The 20,203-nt window shown below is 41.7% G+C and overlaps 1 protein-coding gene across 6 annotated transcripts in view; it reads right to left on the bottom strand.

Moving 5' to 3' along the window:
- The window catches only part of robo1 (roundabout, axon guidance receptor, homolog 1 (Drosophila)), a 226,089-nt gene that overhangs the window by 122,763 nt on the left and 83,123 nt on the right, over positions 1 to 20,203 (bottom strand). Inside the window, exon 1 of one of the 6 annotated variants that reach the window (XM_065960088.1) lies at positions 5,817 to 6,759. The exons of the other annotated variants lie outside the window; for them this stretch is intronic. Coding sequence (XP_065816160.1) covers positions 5,817 to 5,877 — 61 coding nt within the window. The 5' untranslated portion in view covers positions 5,878 to 6,759. Of the gene's footprint in view, positions 1 to 5,816; positions 6,760 to 20,203 lie in introns of those variants that run through there. 6 annotated transcript variants of the gene reach the window in all.

Here is a 20,203-nt window from a genome sequence, read left to right as displayed (position 1 = left end):
TTAAGAGCTGGTGACAGACGTGCAGCCATAGAAAAAGAAAGAAAAAGCATTCCAGCGCTTGAAGAACCTGTCTCTCACCCGGTAACGACGATTGTTATTCAATTAAAGCTTTCATTGTATGAGCAGTGAGACAGGATGTGGGAGGCAGAGAGAGTGACTGTAGATTGTAAAGTGGAAGGAGAATGAAATGGTGAGAGGTAGGATTGATAAACAGCTCTTTCAAAACAGAAGAATATACTTTAAAAGCTATTTGAATTGGTGAAACTCCTGCAGCTTTAAGTGGAAGTCAAAAGTCTGGTTCCTGCTCGAGAGCAGCTTCGCGAAGTCGATATGCACAACAGGGGAGAGAGTGTTTGGGGATTTTGTTCATTTCAAAAGTGACATAAGATTGAAGTAAAACGTGCAGAAAGTAGGAAGTCAGGATTAGACTTAATCTTCACACAGTGTGCAGCTTTGTATTTACATGTCAGAAATGTGCGCCCGTATTTGAATCCTCCTCGCCATGGTTACAGCTGAATGGTGGGTGCAGCTCTGAAAGCAGTCCTAATGGTGAATTTCAAGGTCACCTTCTCATTAATTAGGTTTTCCAGCACTCTCTCCTACTTTTATCACCCCTCCCTTTGTGTGACGGAATTAGCCCCCAGGATCTCACAAGTTGCTGATGCAGCTCGAGGTGACAGTGGCTTCTGAACGTGAATCTCCAAATGCACTAATTGCACTGTCCTGTCTAGATTAAAAAAAAAACAAAAAAAAAACACACGCTTCATTACTAAAAATAAGCAGGGAATAATGTTTGATTGTGCAGGAGAACCTTGTCTACAGAGGGAATCTTAAAGCTAAGAGGGGGAGGAACCAAAGACATTAATCAACTAATTAGCAGTCTCTCTTTTAACTGCTAATTCAATCTATTCCTCTCAGCCTCTTTAATGGTATTTTCCCCTGTCAGTTATAACCAAAAGAGAGGTTTAGCATTTCAAAAGTGTATCCAGGCCTTGCAGTGTGAGGCTAATAGAATGGTCACAGAGGCCAGGAGGAGGCCTGAGCTCAGGGAGCGAGGAAGAAAAGAAGGATACTGGGGGGAAAAGGCTGTCCTCAATGCCACCTCTCCGTCTCCTCCAGTGGAGAAAATGAATGGGAGGGGAGGTCTGAGCCTTTTTAAAATGCGTAAGGCAGAACTCCCCACGGTAGCATAGCATTGCTTCTCCATCGCAGCTAGCTGCAAGGCCCATGGGCAAAACCTTCTGGGAGTTCCTGAGCGTGCAGATTTAGATACATGAGGGGATGCGGGATGTGCTTCACCCAACCAAACCCTCAAAGCCACAGGAGATCATTTATTCACTCAGCACTTTTAAAAAGAAACCTCACCTTTCCCCAAATGTCCACCTTTAAAAGAAAAGGTGTCCTTGCCTCACAGTTATTCCACCACCACCACCCTGATCAGCACTTTCCCCCGCCATGAGGGACCAGAGAGAGAATATGCAATGTGAGCACACAGAGCCAGATCAAGGGTACTCCCTGAGCTGGCGTATCATGGTATGTTTGACTGCTCTGTCCTCCCTCCTCTCCCCTCCCTTCCACACCCCGGGGTAGCCTTTGTGAAGCCGCTGCACCCCCCCCCCCCTCTACTATACTCCTCACGCACCCTCAGCCCTTCATGAAGCATTCCCTTCCCCTCCTCCACGCCTTACAATCGCCCAGTTAAGGCGACACAATGCAGCCTCCCCATCCCCACAGGCTTTTTTTTTTTTCTACTTTATTGAAGAAAAGGCTCTGCGCTGACCAGCCACAAAAAAGGCAAGTCTTAAAAAATTGGGACAAAACAAAAAGAGACAAAAAAGCAGGGGGATGGGTAAGAGGATGAAGAGATTCCTTAAGCCTCCTTTTGCCACCCTGCACATACACAAACACCCCCCCCCTCCCCTCTTTTCTGTCTCCCCGTCTTGCTCACATCTATATTAGCGGAGTCATGAGGAAGCTAATCCAGGCAGAAGTTTGATCAAGTTAACATGCATTAAAAAATACAGAATCAAAAATGAGGATTAGGTTTATGTAATTCTGCTCATGCATTACTGTCTACTATTTTTTCATAACTGGAGGCAAAGCTTGTGAGATGGTTAGCTTGTTGGTTAGAGTGTACGCCAAATACAGAGCAGCAGCGGCAAAAAATGCCCCAAAAAAACTGGTTTTAAAATGTATAAAAACAGAGAGCAAGGTTGTGTGAAATCCAAGTGTGCTCTTTGTGTACCAACACAGAAACCAACAACACCTTTTATCCCATAAGTACAAGACATTCAAAGCTTCTGCTAAGATTTGCTAAAGGTAAATTCCTCCTCCATGTCAACAGTCGGAACAAGATGCATTCACCCTGCTGACTGACCTGTGGGTTTAATATCCTGAACATGCCTTCTAGTATCAGCCAGCTCCAGACTAAAACGCTTCTCTGAAGTTATTTTCCGGAGTATTCTTAGTGTTGAGGGCTTAACTCTGTCTGGCTGTACGTTATTGCAGCTTACACAGACGGACAATTTGACAGACATAGTGATACGTGCTAAATGAGTCATAACAACATTATCAGCAAGCCATGAGCAGAGATCTACTCAATTCTGGCTGTCTGAACTGAAGCTGGTGCTACATTGTTTTTAATTCCTGAGGAATTTCGAGAGGTTGAAAGAGAGGGCAGTGGGACGTTCCCCTTAGTTTTACTAAATGAATCTAAATCCTCTGATTCCCCGTGCAGACGTGTGTATCAGTCGGGCCGTAGCCTCAGAAATTACAAACTATTGACGTCTGATGGATTTGTTAATTAATCCAATTACGCAGCGCTTTTGGGTCATTAAAGGAAGAGCGTTTGGGGGAAAGCAGATCATTAGGAGTCACCGCCTAATTATCTGCCCTCAAACAAACTGCTTTGAAATGTTTATATAGACACTCATTAATGACTTAGCCGCTAGTTCTCATGAGCAGGAAGAGGTAACGGCCTGCCCTCCTGCATTCCTCCATGCGGCTTCGCTAAGCCAAAGTCGGCCTAATCCTGGATCTTAGGGTGTAAAATCCTGCTTGATTTGGATTAGGATCAGATTAATGTGTATTAGTGGAAGTTATAAAGATACAGCTTTATGGACACTGTCACCAGACACAGGTGTGAGATTTTCTTTACTCAAGAGTATAAGAGGCTCTCTCCTGTTTCTCAAGACGCCGACTGCGTCTCACAGCTTCGGTTCAGAAGGTTAAACTCTCAGAAACAACATGAGAACTGGGGGATTTTTGAACTCTATTTCGCAAAAACTGAAAAATTGGGAGTGATGCAGAAGGAAAGAGGCTGCCTTTGCTAAGTGTGTTCTGGGCTTCAGTCAGAGATAGAGATGGGTCTCACCTGTGCTCTCTGGTCATTAATTGGCCCCGCAGCCTGCTGTGTGCTGTCATACAGCCATGATGTAGGAGGTGGAAGGACTCTGCAATTTATCAGCACTTACGAGTCAATTTGTCAGGACCTAGAGGAGTGGGTGCTGCTGAAATCAGGGGCTGATTACAGGAGCACCACCACCAGAGCCAATATTTAAATCACTTCTATGCTTGGGTCCTCAACAACAGTGTTTTCCATTTCTTTTTATTTGCCTTGAAATTGCCTTTTAATTTCTATTATTCTTATCTCCTCAACATAATCCCGGAGTGTCGTTGTGAGTGAGTGCGCCACCTCTTGCCCTCGTCTGAACAGCCCCTCTGAGGTGAGTAAAAGGTCTGACGAGGACTTGGAGGAGAGATAACAACCATTTAGTGTATAGCAGGAGGACAGATCGCCTGATAACAGGGCCAGGCCTGATAGATGGAGGTATCCATTTACAACCCTCAGACTGAGCAGGGCAGCAATAAGCAAGTCACCACCAGCTCGACGAGGGCAAAGGTCCTCTCATCTCTCTCGGCTTCTATTTCACACTTACGAGTATACTTTCTTACAGGCAGGTCAGCAATGTGAGAATAATCTAGATGTTATCCACTGAGACGTTATCAAACCCCACTGAGAGATAACTGGAGAGATTTAATACCTTCTCATACACCAGAATGAAGTGGTTAACCCTCCAATTAGCTGCAAATATGAAACCTTTTCCTGGCAAATGGCGTGTAATCCAATTTTCCTGACACTAGTGTCTAATCCAAAAGCAATCCTTTGAGAATCTGCTGTCTGGTCATCTCTATTAGCAGGCCTCATTCTCACGCCTCTCTCCAGAAAACATCCCACAGCGAGGCGTAATTGGAAACCTTGGTGTCTGAAAATCTTTCTCACAGGACTTGACCATTAGGGGCTCAAGATTCGGCCGAGGGTGAAAGCGCATGGAGCCACCACCTATAGCTCTTTAACGCTGATCTCTGACCCTGCTTCCTGTTTAGGTGTGACACAGTGTTTCCTCAACTGACTGTGAGGTTCACAGGTTTTAACTAAAACACTAGAAATCTGCTTCTTTTCAGGAAACAAGGACCCAATTCAGGAAACCAATCAGGAATCTGTGACAACATTTGAATATGGAAAGATGAAATCCTGCAGAGAGGTGCCGACTAAATAAATGGACAAACTTGACAACCAGAAAATGAATGTAAAACTGTCAGTCACAGCCAGCACATTTGAGCCTTCACAGTTGTGTTTTTAATGCAGAGATCATTGTCTTTTAGGGACTTCTGGACGCATTTCAGTTTGGCCGGATAAGCCAAAATAGCTTTTCAGGTTACAACTTGAAAACAATTACATCATTACTTACAGGTAATTGCAAAGGTGTGTTACAGAGCTCAAAAACAGCCCCGACATTTGTAAGTGTTTTTTGTCTTAAACTGTCCTACTTCTTTTGAAATCTTTTTGTGCGAGTTTTTCCTTTGTGTAAAATGCCCCAGTAGCTCCCGTTCACAATGCACTTCCCCTAATGTCTTATAATAGGGTGCAAGACATTTGCTTCCTCATAACAGAAGCAAGTGACCTGGAAAACTCCAGCCATCATGGTCCAGAAGCTCTGTAAAGACCACCATGTGATGGTGAGGACAGAGGAATAATGTGTAACAAACAATACAAGAAGACTGACGCTGATGTAGCTCCACATAAACTGTATAGATTGGCATACATTTGATTTTACAGAACCAATAGTGCAACAACCAGTTAAAAGAAAGGAAAGCAACGCCCTCTTATTGTAGATGCTGCCCATTTTCATTTGAAGAAGATGTAAAAAAGGTTGCACTCAGCAATAAGAGTCATGTGCAGGAAGGGCGACATGCATGGAAACATGGTCTCCACAGGGGTTTGTGCTGTCTGCATGAAGGATGATAGCTTCTCTCTGCACACATCCCACATGGCTGCACCACTTTATATGTGACTTTATGTGTGCTCAGCTATTCAAAGTTACACAACCCCCCTTTACCCTGAGAGTCCTTGGTCAATGGAGAACATCTCACTCCTGTGTGTATTAGAATGCAGCCTCTTTATTTCACAGCATAAAACTAAAAAAAAAGCACTAAAGGCGAGCCTCCTGAAACACACAGTTTAACTAGAGTCCAATGTTCAGAAAGTCTGTTCTGATGGCTGGGAAAGTTTGTGTCTACATGAGCCCTGCAGCAACCATTTTCTACTGAGGACGCATTCTAGTAAAATTAATACTTGAGTTGCGTTCAAATACACTGCTTTGTTCCAAATGTGTTGTATTCTTCGAGCAATATAGAGCCTTATAACATTTTTTTTTTTGTTCTCTTCTATTTTTTCTCACAAATTACCTTAAGACCATCTAAAAAATAAGGTCAAATCTGACGAACAACTTTGGAAAAAATGGTCACTGACTTACCTGAGCACACATGGAGAATTCCTAACAGAATTACAAATCCAATAGAAGTTGGAGACATCATTCAACGTCTCTCTTGTGAGAAATGTTATAGAGTAATCCAAATTATTCACAACACAACTCAGACATCCGCTCCTTCATGACAAACTGCAGAACAAAAACTTAAAATCCACTGAACATCCAGATTTTAGTTTTAGAGTCACAGAAAGTGGAAAAAATGAAAACAGTCCAAACGCAGTGAATCGGGAGCTTGTTAAGGCTTCTTTTTCTATGGAAGAAGACCACAGAAAATACTTGTATAAAAAGTACAAACAGCTGGATATTTCAGCACATGCTCCGTATCAGTGCATCAATTGGACTGAATGGAGAAATGTGTTAAAAGTATGAAAGAGCAGAGAAGCGCTATCCTTTTGATTTCATCCCGTTGCAGCTGTGCGCTCGGACCAGTCAGACGATCTCATTCAAAACATTTAGTTCCTTTGTGCGTAAAAAGGGACAAAATAATAAATCCACTGAAACTGAAACTTGAGTTAAAAGTGCGTAAAATAACACGAGCGGTCGCTGTAATCCACGCGTTGACGCTCTGTCCTTGCAGTCACATTATATCAGTCCAGTTTTGAATCTGTCACTCGAGATCGGAAACTTTGCGAGTTAGTCCTGTCCTCCCTCATCCACCAGATCCACACACACACGAGATCAGAGCAACTTTTCCATCACTTTTCCCCCCTGGTTTCTCCTCCGCTGCAACTCCGACGGATCCTCGTGCGCGTCGCAGACCCTGAAGCTCAGGCGCGAGGGGGCAAACACGGATTCATATTCACAGCATTTCATTCAAGGAAAAGCAGAATGGCTCGTCAATTGGTATGCGCCTTTCTACCCCCTCCATAGACCCGACAATGTTTCCCAGAGAAGAAATTTAACCTCTTCCCGCCTGGATCGCTCTGAGGAGCGCAGTTACGCACAAACTGGCAGGCTGCTGTGTTTTCTTTCACTTTGTCCAATAATGTAAGAAAGCTTGTAAAAACTATTCGGACATGTTGATTTTATTCTTCCTGCGGTTCATGACTAATAACACTTGTAAAGTCATAGTCCACTGATACTCCTGAAGGGATTTAAAAGTGTTTTTTGAAACTGGAGTTATTATATAATGGTTCTGACATAGCCTACTTTAAGCTTTTGTTTTGTCTAGTGTGGTTTTATAGTCCATTAATATTACAATATGACCGGCAGGATTAGCTATAAATGCTATTTTTTTTATTTTTATCCTTCTGAAGTGTTATAAAGAATACTAACCTTTAACTTAAAACTGTCAAAACATCATATCTTATACTGGTGTCATATTTCGATTAAGACGTTTTTTGTTTCATTTTTAAAAGGTAATGCTGTTCCATGTTAGATGAGCTTCATTCATGGGATTTCCAATCAGATTCTGGCTTCCAAGTAAAAGGAAAAAACAACTAGAAATCCAAAGGAAAAACAAAAACTAAAATAAAGTGCATCAATGCACTAGATTAAAAAATCTGGTTTGACTTTTTATCTTGTGATCCATGGCACTAATGTCACATTTTCCACTAATGTGATACAAACTCGGGACTCTCCCATAAAAATGTGTTTCTCATCTTTATTTTCAGCTCAAACTTTAGTGAACCGGGTTTTTCTCTGCTCTGGTGTGATCAATTTCTCCAACTGTTTCTTTGAAGCTCTGAGTCATCCACACTTCAGCCTCAGAGAACTTCTGTAAGATCTTGAAAGTGTAACTTATGAATGTGCAAAGTCATCCTGCAATAAAATATCTGCAATGTGTGTTTATGTGTGTGTGTGTGTGGGGGGGGGGGGGGGGGGGGGGGGGGGGGGGGGGGCGACGACGACACATAAATGACTTAAAGAAGAACTGAAGGATTTACATTTTCACGGCTCAGTTCAAATCTTCCGTGTCAGCTCCAATGGGTATTTGTTACCAAACAGCGCCCTCCAGTGGAGAATGCCTGAACTCGTAGGAAGACCTGTTTTCCACATGTGATATACGTCAGCTGAAGAGTGCCTGGTGACACATTAGTCATCAAGTCCATTGGTGCTCAATATGTGTCATGTTTCAAATACTAATTATAAGACACACAAACACAATGACGTTCTTGTCTCAGATATTCAATGCTGTGGGCTAAACTGTGGAGAATCATCACTTATTGAGTGATAAATGTAGTTTCATTAAAAACAACAACAACACTCCTTTACTTATACTGAAGAAGAAAACCAGAGTGAAGGGAGACTCAATGTGCCAACCTCCCTACTAAATCCTGAGTAAATATTAATAGCCCTCATTAACATTTCTGGGCCAAGATAGAGCCCAATTTAGCACATTACAAATTTAAAATGTAAATTAAGTTCAAACCGTTCATACCAAAGTTAGTCATCAAAAACATAAAACATCTCCTACACATGAAAAGATGAACATCAATGATCATATTAATAGTTACAAAGAGACTGTCACTTTAAAATGGCGGCCATTATGACCATAAGAACACGACATTTAAAAGAAGTACTTTGATCCATTTGAACCAATCTGAATTTTAAACTAACCTTTACATTTCTATGCAACAGTCTGAGACACTGCATGATCCTGAATGCTGCCTGACTGACACATTCATGTCTTCAAACTCTGAGCATGTTGATGCTTCTCACTCATCCATGCGCAGAGTTATATTACAGTTTTAAACACTCCATTACCACTCAGTCCTCATGTGCCCTGTTTTTTCTGAAAGCTTTTGCAGCCCTGGATCTGTAGAGAGGCTTTTCAGCTGAACAGAACCAATTGAATAGTCACATTTCCTCCAGCCAGAAGCAATTATAAGAAAGTATTTTTCTGGACCTCAAGCATTTCACACAAAACCACAACACTACGAGGACATTTACAGAAGCCCTAAGCGGACATACATCCTAACATTTTATTTGGCTCAGTTTTTCTGCGACAATGAGTCATTTCTGATTGTTTTCTCAAGATCTTGACTTATCTACCTCTTTATTTCGAGATAAAAGCGCTAGTGTCCCTTGATTGCATTTAACTTCAGATCAGATCCGTCGTGATCTGGAGGAAACAATCAAAATTGAGTCCTAATCAAGGGAAAGCGGTGAAAAATAGAATGTATGGATGCATGTCCTCTTAGGGCTTCCATACAGGTACAATGCTCTATCATCTTCTTTTTCTCATAATAGAAGAATAGGGTGTAAATGTCGATGAAAAGAGAATACAATCTGTAAATTATGTATTCTTGTATTTTTAAAATTAAATTCAAGCATAAAAAGTTTACATTTGCATGGCTTCTCTTTAGACTGTAACCATACCACCTTATCTTCATAATTTATCTCGCTGTAAACCACTTCAAGACGCACGTGTGACTCATTTCTCTTTTGCTGTCAAAAAAAAAGAAAGAAATATTGCACACTAAGAACAAGTTATGACACCTGAGCTCCATGAACAGGGAGGCTCTCTGTCCCTTCTCTCTCCCCGCCCCTTGCAACCTTGATCAGACCGGCTGAGGCATAAAAAATGACACATTGTCAAGGCTGTGATGGCGGCAGAGACAGCGGAGAGCTTTTAACACTAGAGCCAAATCGTTTTCACACAAAACAGCTTCCAAGGAAATACAAGGTGCAGAACCCCATCCAGGATAGCAGAGCTCCCCGAGGCTTTTAACAACTGATGAAGAGAAACCAAACAACGCCAAAGATTTGATGAGTCATGATATTTCAGATGATAGATGTGTAATGTAACACTTTGTGTACTCACTGTAAAAGCCGGGGTTACATTTGTGCTGTTTGTTGTGGGATTGCCTCAGAGTTTGGCGGTTTTGGTGAAGTCCAAAATTGATAGGCAGCCGTTTGCACCAGTGAGACTTCTGTGACCCTGTGACGCGATGGGACCCGTGTGGACTCTTATGGTGGTCTTTAGGAACTCCCAGCATGACCAGCATGGCAAACAGCACCACCAGCAAATTCAAAACCTGCATGGTGCCTGCTGTGCGTGGCCGGAAGATGGGCCTTTAAGTCTCATAAAAACTTGCTAGTTCAGCTGCTGCAGATTCTTACTCCTTGAAAATTTGAAAAGAATTACATCCCAACCAGAAGATCCCCTCGAAAAATGGTAAGAAACTGCAAACATCGGCGCACTTCCCACCAAGTATCCTTCATGCAGCTTCCCGTGAGTTCTGCCAAATACATAAACCCCTGCAGTCTTGGCCACTCTCCTAAATCCAGCGACAATGTTTCCCCCCAGAGCATGATGGGATCTTAATGAGGGCAACTCTGTAAACAATGTGCATGGTGAGGTTCACTCCTCGCTCCATCTCGCCGCTCAATGGAGAGTCTGTCTCTCATCTTCCCGGCCTTTTTTTAAACTTGATAATTCTCCTTTTAATATTCAAAAGGAGTTTGTGAACCATCCGGCTTCTCTTATGATGTTTCTATGCATGCAGCAGGACGGGGGATCCTGTAGCCGTCATGCTGAGTCTCTCCTTTCAGACATGTTGGACTCCTCACAGAACTCAGGCCCCCTCAGCATAGAGGTGACGGGGTGACACACAGACGGGGGGGAAAGCAAAGGAGCACATTCTCTTTTTTTTTTCCCTGACTAAGTCTATTTAAGGGCTTTCATTCCTGTCTCCCCAGTGCACCAAACAAGATGGCATAAAACAAAACCTTTCCCCCCCAAAAGAAAAGATACTCCCCATGGAGAGGCTACAAAACCTTTTTCTCCAATGGACAGAAAACTGCACTTTTCCATCCTCAGAAAAAAACAGTGATGCATTTTTGGATTTCACACTCCACAGGCTGAAGTTTTCCCTTCTGAATTTGTTTGCAAGTAAACACAAACTTGTCAAAGTAGTCGGAGTCACCTTGCCTAGAATGTGGTAGTTGCAGGTACAGTATTTCTGAGCTCCCTTCACAGGCACTCCAGCTGGATGGTTAGCATACTTCACTTGCCTCACATTCACTCCAGCCTTTTATCATCCACGCCCTGCCCTTGAGAAGCCATCCTTTTATTTTTATATCTGTTGAGCTACTTTTCTTTTTTTTTTTTTTTTTACAAGACAGCATTTCAAATGTGTAGTCTTTGTGAGTTGGTATTTGGGCACTGGGTCTCCAAGGTGTTTTGAAGAGATAAACACTAAAAACATGCGGGAGAGGACAACGTTTGGTGGAGCTCTTCTTGAATATTCCAAAACAATCAGGGAATAGCTGCAGGGTAACTTTGTCCTGCCTGCCTGTGGTTTTGGGGCTATAATCGGTTTGAAAGTTACACGGCCAGCTACTAGTGAATCAGAAACACAGTCGAGGATGAGTTTTTGAACCTGCGGGAGTGCAATGCCCTCTGATTTAAAGGGCAAGACTCTAAGGCCTGTTTTATGCTTAGAAACAGATTTGTGCAGAAATCACCATCATTTGAAGTCTTACTATGCAACATGCAAATTTCATTTCCAGACAACAACAAATACTCTCATTGGCACAAGTTCTTCGATACTCAGCTCACCCCTCCCCTCCTGCCTCCACACTTCACCTGCCCCTCCCGTCCTGTTTAACCAACAAGTATCTGTGAGTCAGAGAGAGGCAGACAAGTGCTGATAAACATCTGAAAACAAGATTCTGCAATCAATTTCAAGTTTCCATATGCATCTCAAAGATGACTCAGTTGTTATCTGCTTGTTTTATAGACTGGAGGAACTCTTCTTTGATTTGGGAAGTCTGTTTATTCTCCTTCAGTTGTACTCTTGCGATGACACTTTGTTATTATGCCCCACGAAACAGCGTCCCTGACTGGGCTGTGCTGTCCTGCTTCCCCCATGTGGTGGTGGTAGGGCTCACTGCTGAAGAGGGAGGGTCCATGAGGAACAAAAACTAATGAAACATGTTTGAGCCTCTGAGTGACACATAAACAAACTCAAGGATGCGTCCATGTGAACACAGAGCTGAAAAAAACAAACCTAGAGAGTTTGACTTCACTGTCTTTTTAGAAAACCATTGCTCCACAATAAATATTCACTTGGGGTATATTTGATTTTTGCTATATCCATTTTGAAATGTTACTAATTCAACTTTTAAAACCTCAAAAAGACACAAAGAATCTAGGTTTAGAATTGAGACTTTTAACCATATGGAAATGCAGTTATTAACCTGAGCCAGCGTTTCTTCATTCTCTTGCAACACATGGAAATCTCTTGTTCTTTAAAACTTCCTGTAAAAAGTAACTGTTGCATGATGGGTGTGTGTGGTCGCCTCGGAGTCTGCAGGATAGGATATATATCATGTGAAATGAACACTGCCCTGTCATGCAGTGGGCGTACAAACAGGAGACCTCTCCCTGCCCTGTCACGGCCCCCCGGAGGATGAGATGATTTTCAGGTGGGATGACAGATTGCTAACGTGGGACCGAGAAAAGACTGAGAGGAAGGGATGAGGAGATGGGAAGTGATGTGAGGGCGGAGAGGAGAAATGACCTGAAGTCATGAGGAGGTTGGATCATATTGGTGTTACTGTGTCTGCTAATAGAGGCAACAAATATTTTCTGATTGGTTGCTAAGTTACTGTGGAAACATTATGCCAAAGGTAACGGCTGAGACTTCATGTAAAATCTTCCTTATTTTTTGTAAATGACATTCTGTTTTGATTATTACTGCATATCAGCAACACATGTATATTTGATAAATAATGATAATAATGCTTGCTTTAATCTAAACTATGTCAAACAGTGTGAAAAAAAACATGACTGGGGATGATACATTTGGGCTGTAGTCAAAAGGTGAGTTCAGACCAGATCACTAAATGTTATATTTTGCACGATGATATGACAGAGAAGGTCAATGCCAACAAAGACGTTTGTGGCAGGCGATGAAAACACCAAAATGACGCAATGTGACCATGCAATTTTAACATAAGCAGTACATTTGCCGGTCACTGTGACATGAAAGTAAATCAGTTTTTAGTTAGATATTCATGGGATGCATCAAAGTGACCGATGCCTCCATGCAACAAACGAGCAGTTTAAAATTTACTTCCTCCTCTTTTGTATTTTTGACTTTCCAAGTTTCCATTTTTTTATTTAAAATATCTGCTTCACGATTTTGTTAGTTCAGTAAACTTTCACTCTTTTTGTTTGCAGTTTAATAAAAAAAAAATCTGGTTCATACCACTTTTATAAGCCAGAGTGCTGCCCTCTATGTGACTGGTAGTATTTTTTTCATGCTACAAACACAATTCTAAGATTTTCTTTGCTTTTTGTACAATCCCCTCAGAATGCAAATCATCAAAATGTGGAAATATGTCCTCAGAGTCAAAAGATAAATTTAAATTTGAATCCAAGCTTGTTAGTCGGACAAAAAGCACCCACATTTAGACCTTGACACATGTCAGCACAGACTGAAAGTGAAGCACTAAGTGCAGTCCTGTCATATTTCTGGATCATCTAAAAGTAGAGACCTCAGTGATTCTCGGTCAGTTTCCCTCTGCCTGTCCACTGTGGACAATATCTGGCCCTATAGTCCGATATAAGAGCCCAAGAATGTAAAAATCTGGGCTTCTTCCCAGAATAAATACAGTTTACCCACTCGGACGAACCTGAGAGGAGCCAAAACTTCCTTTAAAAAAAGCAGACAAGGCTTTAAATGTCTCCTGTCACTATTTTATTGAGCGATTGCCAGAGAGCAGAGACATGGACAAAGCAAGAAAGAAGTAAAAGAGTGTAACAAAACATAAATAGAAGAGTGAAGCAGTCTTCTTCTCACTGTACCCTCTCTGTTCAGTTTTCAGACGTGAAAAAAAAAAAAAAAAAAGGACAGGGTTCCAGAGAAGAAAAGGACAGAGAACCAAACAAATCTGTTTCTGTTCAAGGAATGCCCCCATGCATGACGTTACTGCAAGAAATGTGAGGCAGAAAGAACGAGGGGGAGCTTCACAGGATGCCGCGGCGAGGTTTCGGAGCACAAAGCAGGATGAGGCGATAAACAGGCTGTTGCTTTTCTGCTTGCCTGCACACACTGAATCCCCTCTTTTCTTCCCCGTGTCTTTTAATGGGCCTCACATTAGCATCTGTTTAGCGTCAGCCTCGACATGGCCTGTGGAGGCTGATTAAAATAACCCGGCTATCACATAACCCCCTGGCAGCGACTTCAAAATACAGTCACATGTAGGAATATTTGCTGCAGCAGACGTCCAGGAAGTTAGCGTGAATGTTTGCCACTTCTGTTGTCGGAGAAATGTTTATTAGTTGCTTATGCTCAATGGGGAAAGATGTGAAGTTTATTATGTTAGCAACAAGTATTCAGCCTTACAATCTGCACAACAGTATCAAACTTTTTCTTTTTCAAGACTGCACCAGCGTAACATGAAAACGAATACTGGAAAATAGAGGATATTTCAGTGTCTCTGGCTGTCCTTGAATTGCTCCTTTTTCTTCCTATGCAGCTTGTTTGGTGACCTGCACGTCACTCCTTCGCTCATATAAAATGCATAATGGCCGAAACAAGCAGCATTGTGTCTGATGCTTAATTGGCTTAATTGGTTTAGAGACAGGAGCGCTTTAATGACTGACAGTGGGCCTCAGAGTAACTGAGCCAAGAGATTCTATTGTTCTTATCGCTGCTGGAGCAAAGCCAATCGCATGCCAGCAAGATACAAGACGAGATCCCGACAGAGAGCAGAGCTCAATCACAGCAACAATCTGGGCATTGTTTAAGAGGAAACATAAACGTCAATTTCCTGATATAATCTTGTTCATTTTGTTGTAACTGCATTACAAATGTGAGCTTTAGCTGTTAGGCATTTTGAAAAGAGTTCATTGAAGTCTTTCTATTCAAATATCTTCTCAAGATAAAGATGATAAAGATGTGACAGTGACGGATGAAACAGCTCAATTAGTGTTCAGTTAAAGAAACTGAATGACATTCAGGACAATGTCACCAGTGTTCAACTACACAGCTGACTCTTTGTCATTGCAAATAAGTAAAAACGTTCAGCTTCTGGAATCCATACAAGAACAAATGTCTAACTTTAGAATAAGACCATGACAGATGTATCAGTAGCTCAGTTTGTCCACTTGAAGAGGGGGCATGATTCATGTGTACTCGAGTAGGTTCCGCGGTAGATGTGAACACAAATGAATAGCAAACTGTGTGACTGAGTCCATTACGCATACAACCAAACCTCACGATGTGCGCTCACTGTACGACCCGATTGTCGGGCCCAACCTGACAGCTCACATTGTACGAGTTAAATCGGGGGAGCATTCACAATCGGCAATAGAAGACTCCCACAGACGGAGGTTGATTCCAGTTGTCTCAAACGGCAAAAGTGTGCTCACTCTCTCACACACGATCTGTATCACCAATAAACATAATCTTCTAGCAGCTAAATCATAACAAATATTTCATGTTTGGAGGGAAAGAAAAAAGATTAAACAGACATGCCTACTGTTGAAAAGTTGATTTTCAGATGCTGTCTGTCAGTTTTTGCAGGTAAATCAGGGAAAAAAGCCCCGAAGTGGTACGACTCAAAAAACGGGTCTACATCAGCCTAAATTCACAAAGTGTATGCCTGGCTTTGGAAATTTAACCCAATAATGGCACTGTCTGAGAAACAGAGTTTATCCTGGGAGGGGGAAACATGTTTGTTCCAAAGTTCAAAGTGTTTAATCGTTGTTGAAACACTTAAAACCCCAAAGTCAAACTCAAAGAGCCACTTGAGGAAAAGTCAGAAGATCAACAACGTCTGCTGGTGTGGGCCATTAATATCTGTACAAAATTTCAACAATCCAACCAAGAGTTGTTGAGAGATGAAGTGTCAACCAAATCCTGCACTGTCTAACTAACAGAGGGACCAAACATTGCCATTCAACCTCACTACTGTGGCTGAATAATCTTGAATACGTTTGGGAGAGTTAGTGGATGACATAAATATACCTCGTTAAGAAATGTGTTTTCTACATTTGTTCTTTAATATTATTCAAAAGAAATCAATCAAATTAGAAAAACACAAACACTTTCTACATTCTAGACAAACTGCGACCGTAAAACCAAACTGTCAAGGAGCTGAGAATTGATAGGACAGTAATATTTGTCTTTCTCAAAGTTATTTCTCCCACAAACTTTCCAGAGTATCATTCTGCAGTAGTTTGTGGTTTTAATGGGAACTTCTGAGAGCCAACATCGGTGAATGATCTCTCTCTGAAGACCCTGAGTAGAGAAAAATGCAAAGACAGTGCTCAGACTAAAAGAATCCCTCCCCGCCCCTCGAATAAAAAGCCTATTCTTTCTTTCTCTCTCTCTCTCTCTCTCTCTGTCTGTCTCTGGTGCGATCAGCTGCCAAAACAAACTGCCGCTGTGATGAATGTAATAAATATGATCGATGGGATATCTGGCGCTGCTGACCTCACACCACGCGCCAGAGTCCAGGGAGCAGGTGCTGCTCAGATTTACAGCACGGCCCCCGGCCCCCCACCCACCCATCCCGTTATTCTCCTCCCTCCCTCCCAGACGCTGAGCCCTGCTGAGACACAGTCACACCACCCAGTCTCACACTGAGGCTCAGAGAAACAGGCCTAATATTGGCCATGGATGAATCATATCAGCGCTAATAAAACCCAGCAATAGTTTTACAGACCATCAAGTCGTCAGTCAGCACAGTCATTAGAGTAATTTCTGCTGGGAGGAGTAGACGTGCTGTCAGAGAGGAGGAGGATCACTCTTTATGTGTTTGCTCGTAAAGATTGCTAATTGATCTAAAGGCTAAGGGGGCTCTGGAAATGAAAGAATACAACTTTTTACAGTGTTTTGGAAGAGTAACTAGTAACGGCAATATATTATCAGTGAATTCTAATCAAGATTTTAATTATAATAAGAACTAATAGCATTTCAGACTTTGATGATCATAATATAACACTCCTCCTGTGCTGTATGTCTCTGGCTGATTCAACAGGGTAACCATCATGTCAAAGCCCTTTCACTTCAAGACTATGCATCCCAATAAGGTCTGGCAGACTATCCGTTTCACTTGATGCTACTATAGCCTTATTCAGACTGCCGTTTTAAGGCTCCATATGTAAACCCCTGTGATGTTTCGCATTCAATCTGAATGTCACGGAGGGGTAATTGGGGGGAACGGAGTAATCCATTTTCTGTACAGTCTTTGGCAGGTAGTAACAGAGGCATTACAGGGGCAAGACCGTATCAGCGTAGCCATCAGGGGAGCGCAGCGCTGTGTGTGTGTGTGTGTGTGTATGTGGAGCTCCCACTGTGCCATGCTTTCTTATTCAATATGATACTCATGTGTTTGAGTATCTAAGTGCCATGTTGTAACGTGGATCCAACTCAAACGGGATAGAACCAATCACAAGAAAGAAGGCAGGGCTTTGATTGGATCGTTAGCTGCGACAAAGCTTTTTAATTGGTCGAAAAAAAGAGTAGGATGAGTCATCAGGTTTCATTAGGTTTGAAACGTGTTTAAGAGAAGAGAAGATCAGTTATTTTTATTTTTTTTAAAAGCATTAGTATTACCAATTACCAATATTCATATTTGAAATATTTCCTCAGTAACACACGGTAAGTGCCTGAAACACTCGTTTTTGTTTTCCGTTGCTGTTTTTTCTGAATTGCACAGTGATGTAAAGAAAGTTGGAAAAAGAGAGGCTAAAGACTACACTGCAAATTATTTGAAAATTGGAATCCAAAGTCAATGTTACAGCAGTTATTTGAACCACTTACTCCTGTTAAGTCAGAGGAGCTAAAGAATTCACTCCCCTCCCTTTTTGAGATGCTGAAGAATGTGACCCATTTACATCATAAGACAACACTTGTTATCCTTTCACTAAGAGATGAAACCTTTCTGACGGGGCAGGAGCAGCTGATTATTAGCACTCAAGCAAACCCTATACCCAATCTACTCCCCAATTATCACTGGGACACAAGGAACGTGATTCTGAATATTCCTAATTTAATTCTCCTCTTGCAGTCTTGGCGCTTAGGTCCTCTGTACAGTTGAGCTAACTGGCGTCTAACCCCCCCCCCCCCCATCCCCCCATCTTTCTCTCACACACACACACACACAAACAAACACACTTCAGTGGCTCTTGACCACATTACTCCACTTTCCATCAGACGAGAATGACTATTAGACCCATTTCCTGGGATGGCGCTAAGCTAAGCTTTGCAGACAAGGGGGAAGAAATTAGATTGAATTGTGAACAGAAAAAAAACCTTAACTGCGTGTAGGACATTAGTGCATGGTTAGAACTAATTATATCTCATGTGAATCACTCCTCCAGGCATGGCTCGGGATCTTTCTCTTTTGTTGCACTGCTAGCAAACGAGCGCTGCTGCTCTACTGGGAGTAATATGAGAGCTCGGCTAGCCTAGCGTGTAGCTCCCTCTTAGTTTCCCGTATCATGATTACAATAGCACTAACACTGATGAACATAAGTGAGTGTCATGGCTATGTGCCACACTGACGCCGTGCTGACTCTTGGGTAATATATGAGGGGGGCGACACTGTCAAGGAAATTGGTTTTCAGGCTGGGAACTCTCAAGGCCAGAGCAGCAGCAGCAGCAGCCCGGTAATGAAAGCAGAGGACGAATAGAGAGGAGAACTCTCCATCTCTCTCATGGTAAAACTGTCAGGGCCATGTTTCCACACACAGAGCACTCAACCTCCATAGTAGGAAGAGGAAAACAGGCACCTTATAAGCTGTACCAATATGGGGATAATATTAAAGCAAGACATGCTCGATTTAAAGGCCAATATGTTCAGGTTTATTTTTTATATTGCTGTGAACAACAACTTGTTCTTCTTAAAACAGTTTGCGTCACCTGAATTGAATGCATGTGTCATGGCTGGAGGAGTGTCTATGTACAAGAAAGAGGTGTTTTATTTGCAGTGATTACCTCGGTAAAGCTCTTGATTTATTATTGTTCTGCAAAATAATGAAAGTGTTGTGACTGTGTGCAACAGCTTGTAGTAGCATGTCCTGCTGATTGTACTTTTTTACAAGCCTTGCTGCTTCATTGCATGTGAGCAGGCGTTGGCAGAGATGTTCGCTGATGTCTTCTTGTCAGTGAGTCAATGTGCAAAGCTCTCCAAACGTTAAGTTGATCTGAAGATAATGACATGATGAGCAGACGTCATTAGAGTACAGGAGTTGAGGTAATGAAATTATAACAGAAGGTACAAGAGATAAATAACTCATTAGTAATAACTTCATAAAAGCTCTGTGATGCTTTCTTCAAAGATTTGTAAACATGTTGCTAGCAGCTTCCTTTAAGATGTATTCTAAAATATTGACTATGTAAACTCTACCGCAAGAATATTAGGTAAACTTATACTCAGATTTTTTTCTGGAAACATTTCTGCAAACAATTGACATGATTCAATTAATATTAAAATATTGTCCTTTGGGTCTTTTATTTTCAGAAAATGATGACTAGATAACATCACAAAAGTTTTTTTCAGACCGAAAAAAATGCAATGAAAACAAGTTCATACTCATCTTTAAACTACACTATCCCAATGTGTTCACTTAGGAAGAGTTCAGAAAGTCATATTTGGAGGAACCACTCTGATTTTCAGATACAGCTTTCCTGTGTCTTGGCTTGTTCTCCAGCAGTCTTACACATGGCTGTTGGGCTATGCCAACTTTGAAACACAAATTCAAGCAGCATGCTTTGTTGGATGGCTTATCAGGTGATCACCAAATCAGTTCCTCATGAAGAACAATGAGGTGTACAGTACATGGGTTGACACTTGGAAAAAAACACAGTACATAAATGTAGAATTTCTAATTAAAGGAAAATTTGGAGAATTTCAAACATTCATTTCTGAACTCCTCCTTTTTTAAATCTATAGGAAAAAACAAACATATGATGGCATCGGAGAAAAGCATATTTTTGCAGTGGTCCCTTAATTTTTTTTTCAAGACTGTACATTAGAGGAATGGCTAATATGTGCCTTAGTGAAAATGTGTCATGTGACAGTGTGTCAGCTGGCAGAACTGAGTCACAGTCCCTGTCACAGTTTGTGTTAGAGGTCTAACTGACCTTTTTTTAAGTCTTTCAGAGAATATCACTCTACATATATATATATATATATATATATATATATTAGATTTAAAATGTTACAGGAAGAAGAAGAACCCTTATTTTCAATGAAAGTATGCATGATAACTGTTTCTGTGGCATAGTCCTTTCAGCAGCATATCAGCCACCATGGTATGCAGCTTTCACATGTTCACAATAGAAATGTGCTTCAAGAGCCCTCATTGTATTGTGTGAATTTCGATTGATAATTTCAATGCCATCCTCCTAATCTTTCCAATTGTACCAAAACATTAACCACCCAGACTCTTCAGCTCTCCAAAA

The sequence above is a fragment of the Labrus bergylta genome, chromosome 11 (genome assembly GCF_963930695.1).
Source record: "Labrus bergylta chromosome 11, fLabBer1.1, whole genome shotgun sequence".
Lineage (NCBI taxonomy): Eukaryota > Metazoa > Chordata > Actinopteri > Labriformes > Labridae > Labrus > Labrus bergylta.
The sequence above is the reverse complement of the archived record's forward strand: the minus strand, read 5'-3'. Positions and strand labels throughout refer to the sequence as shown.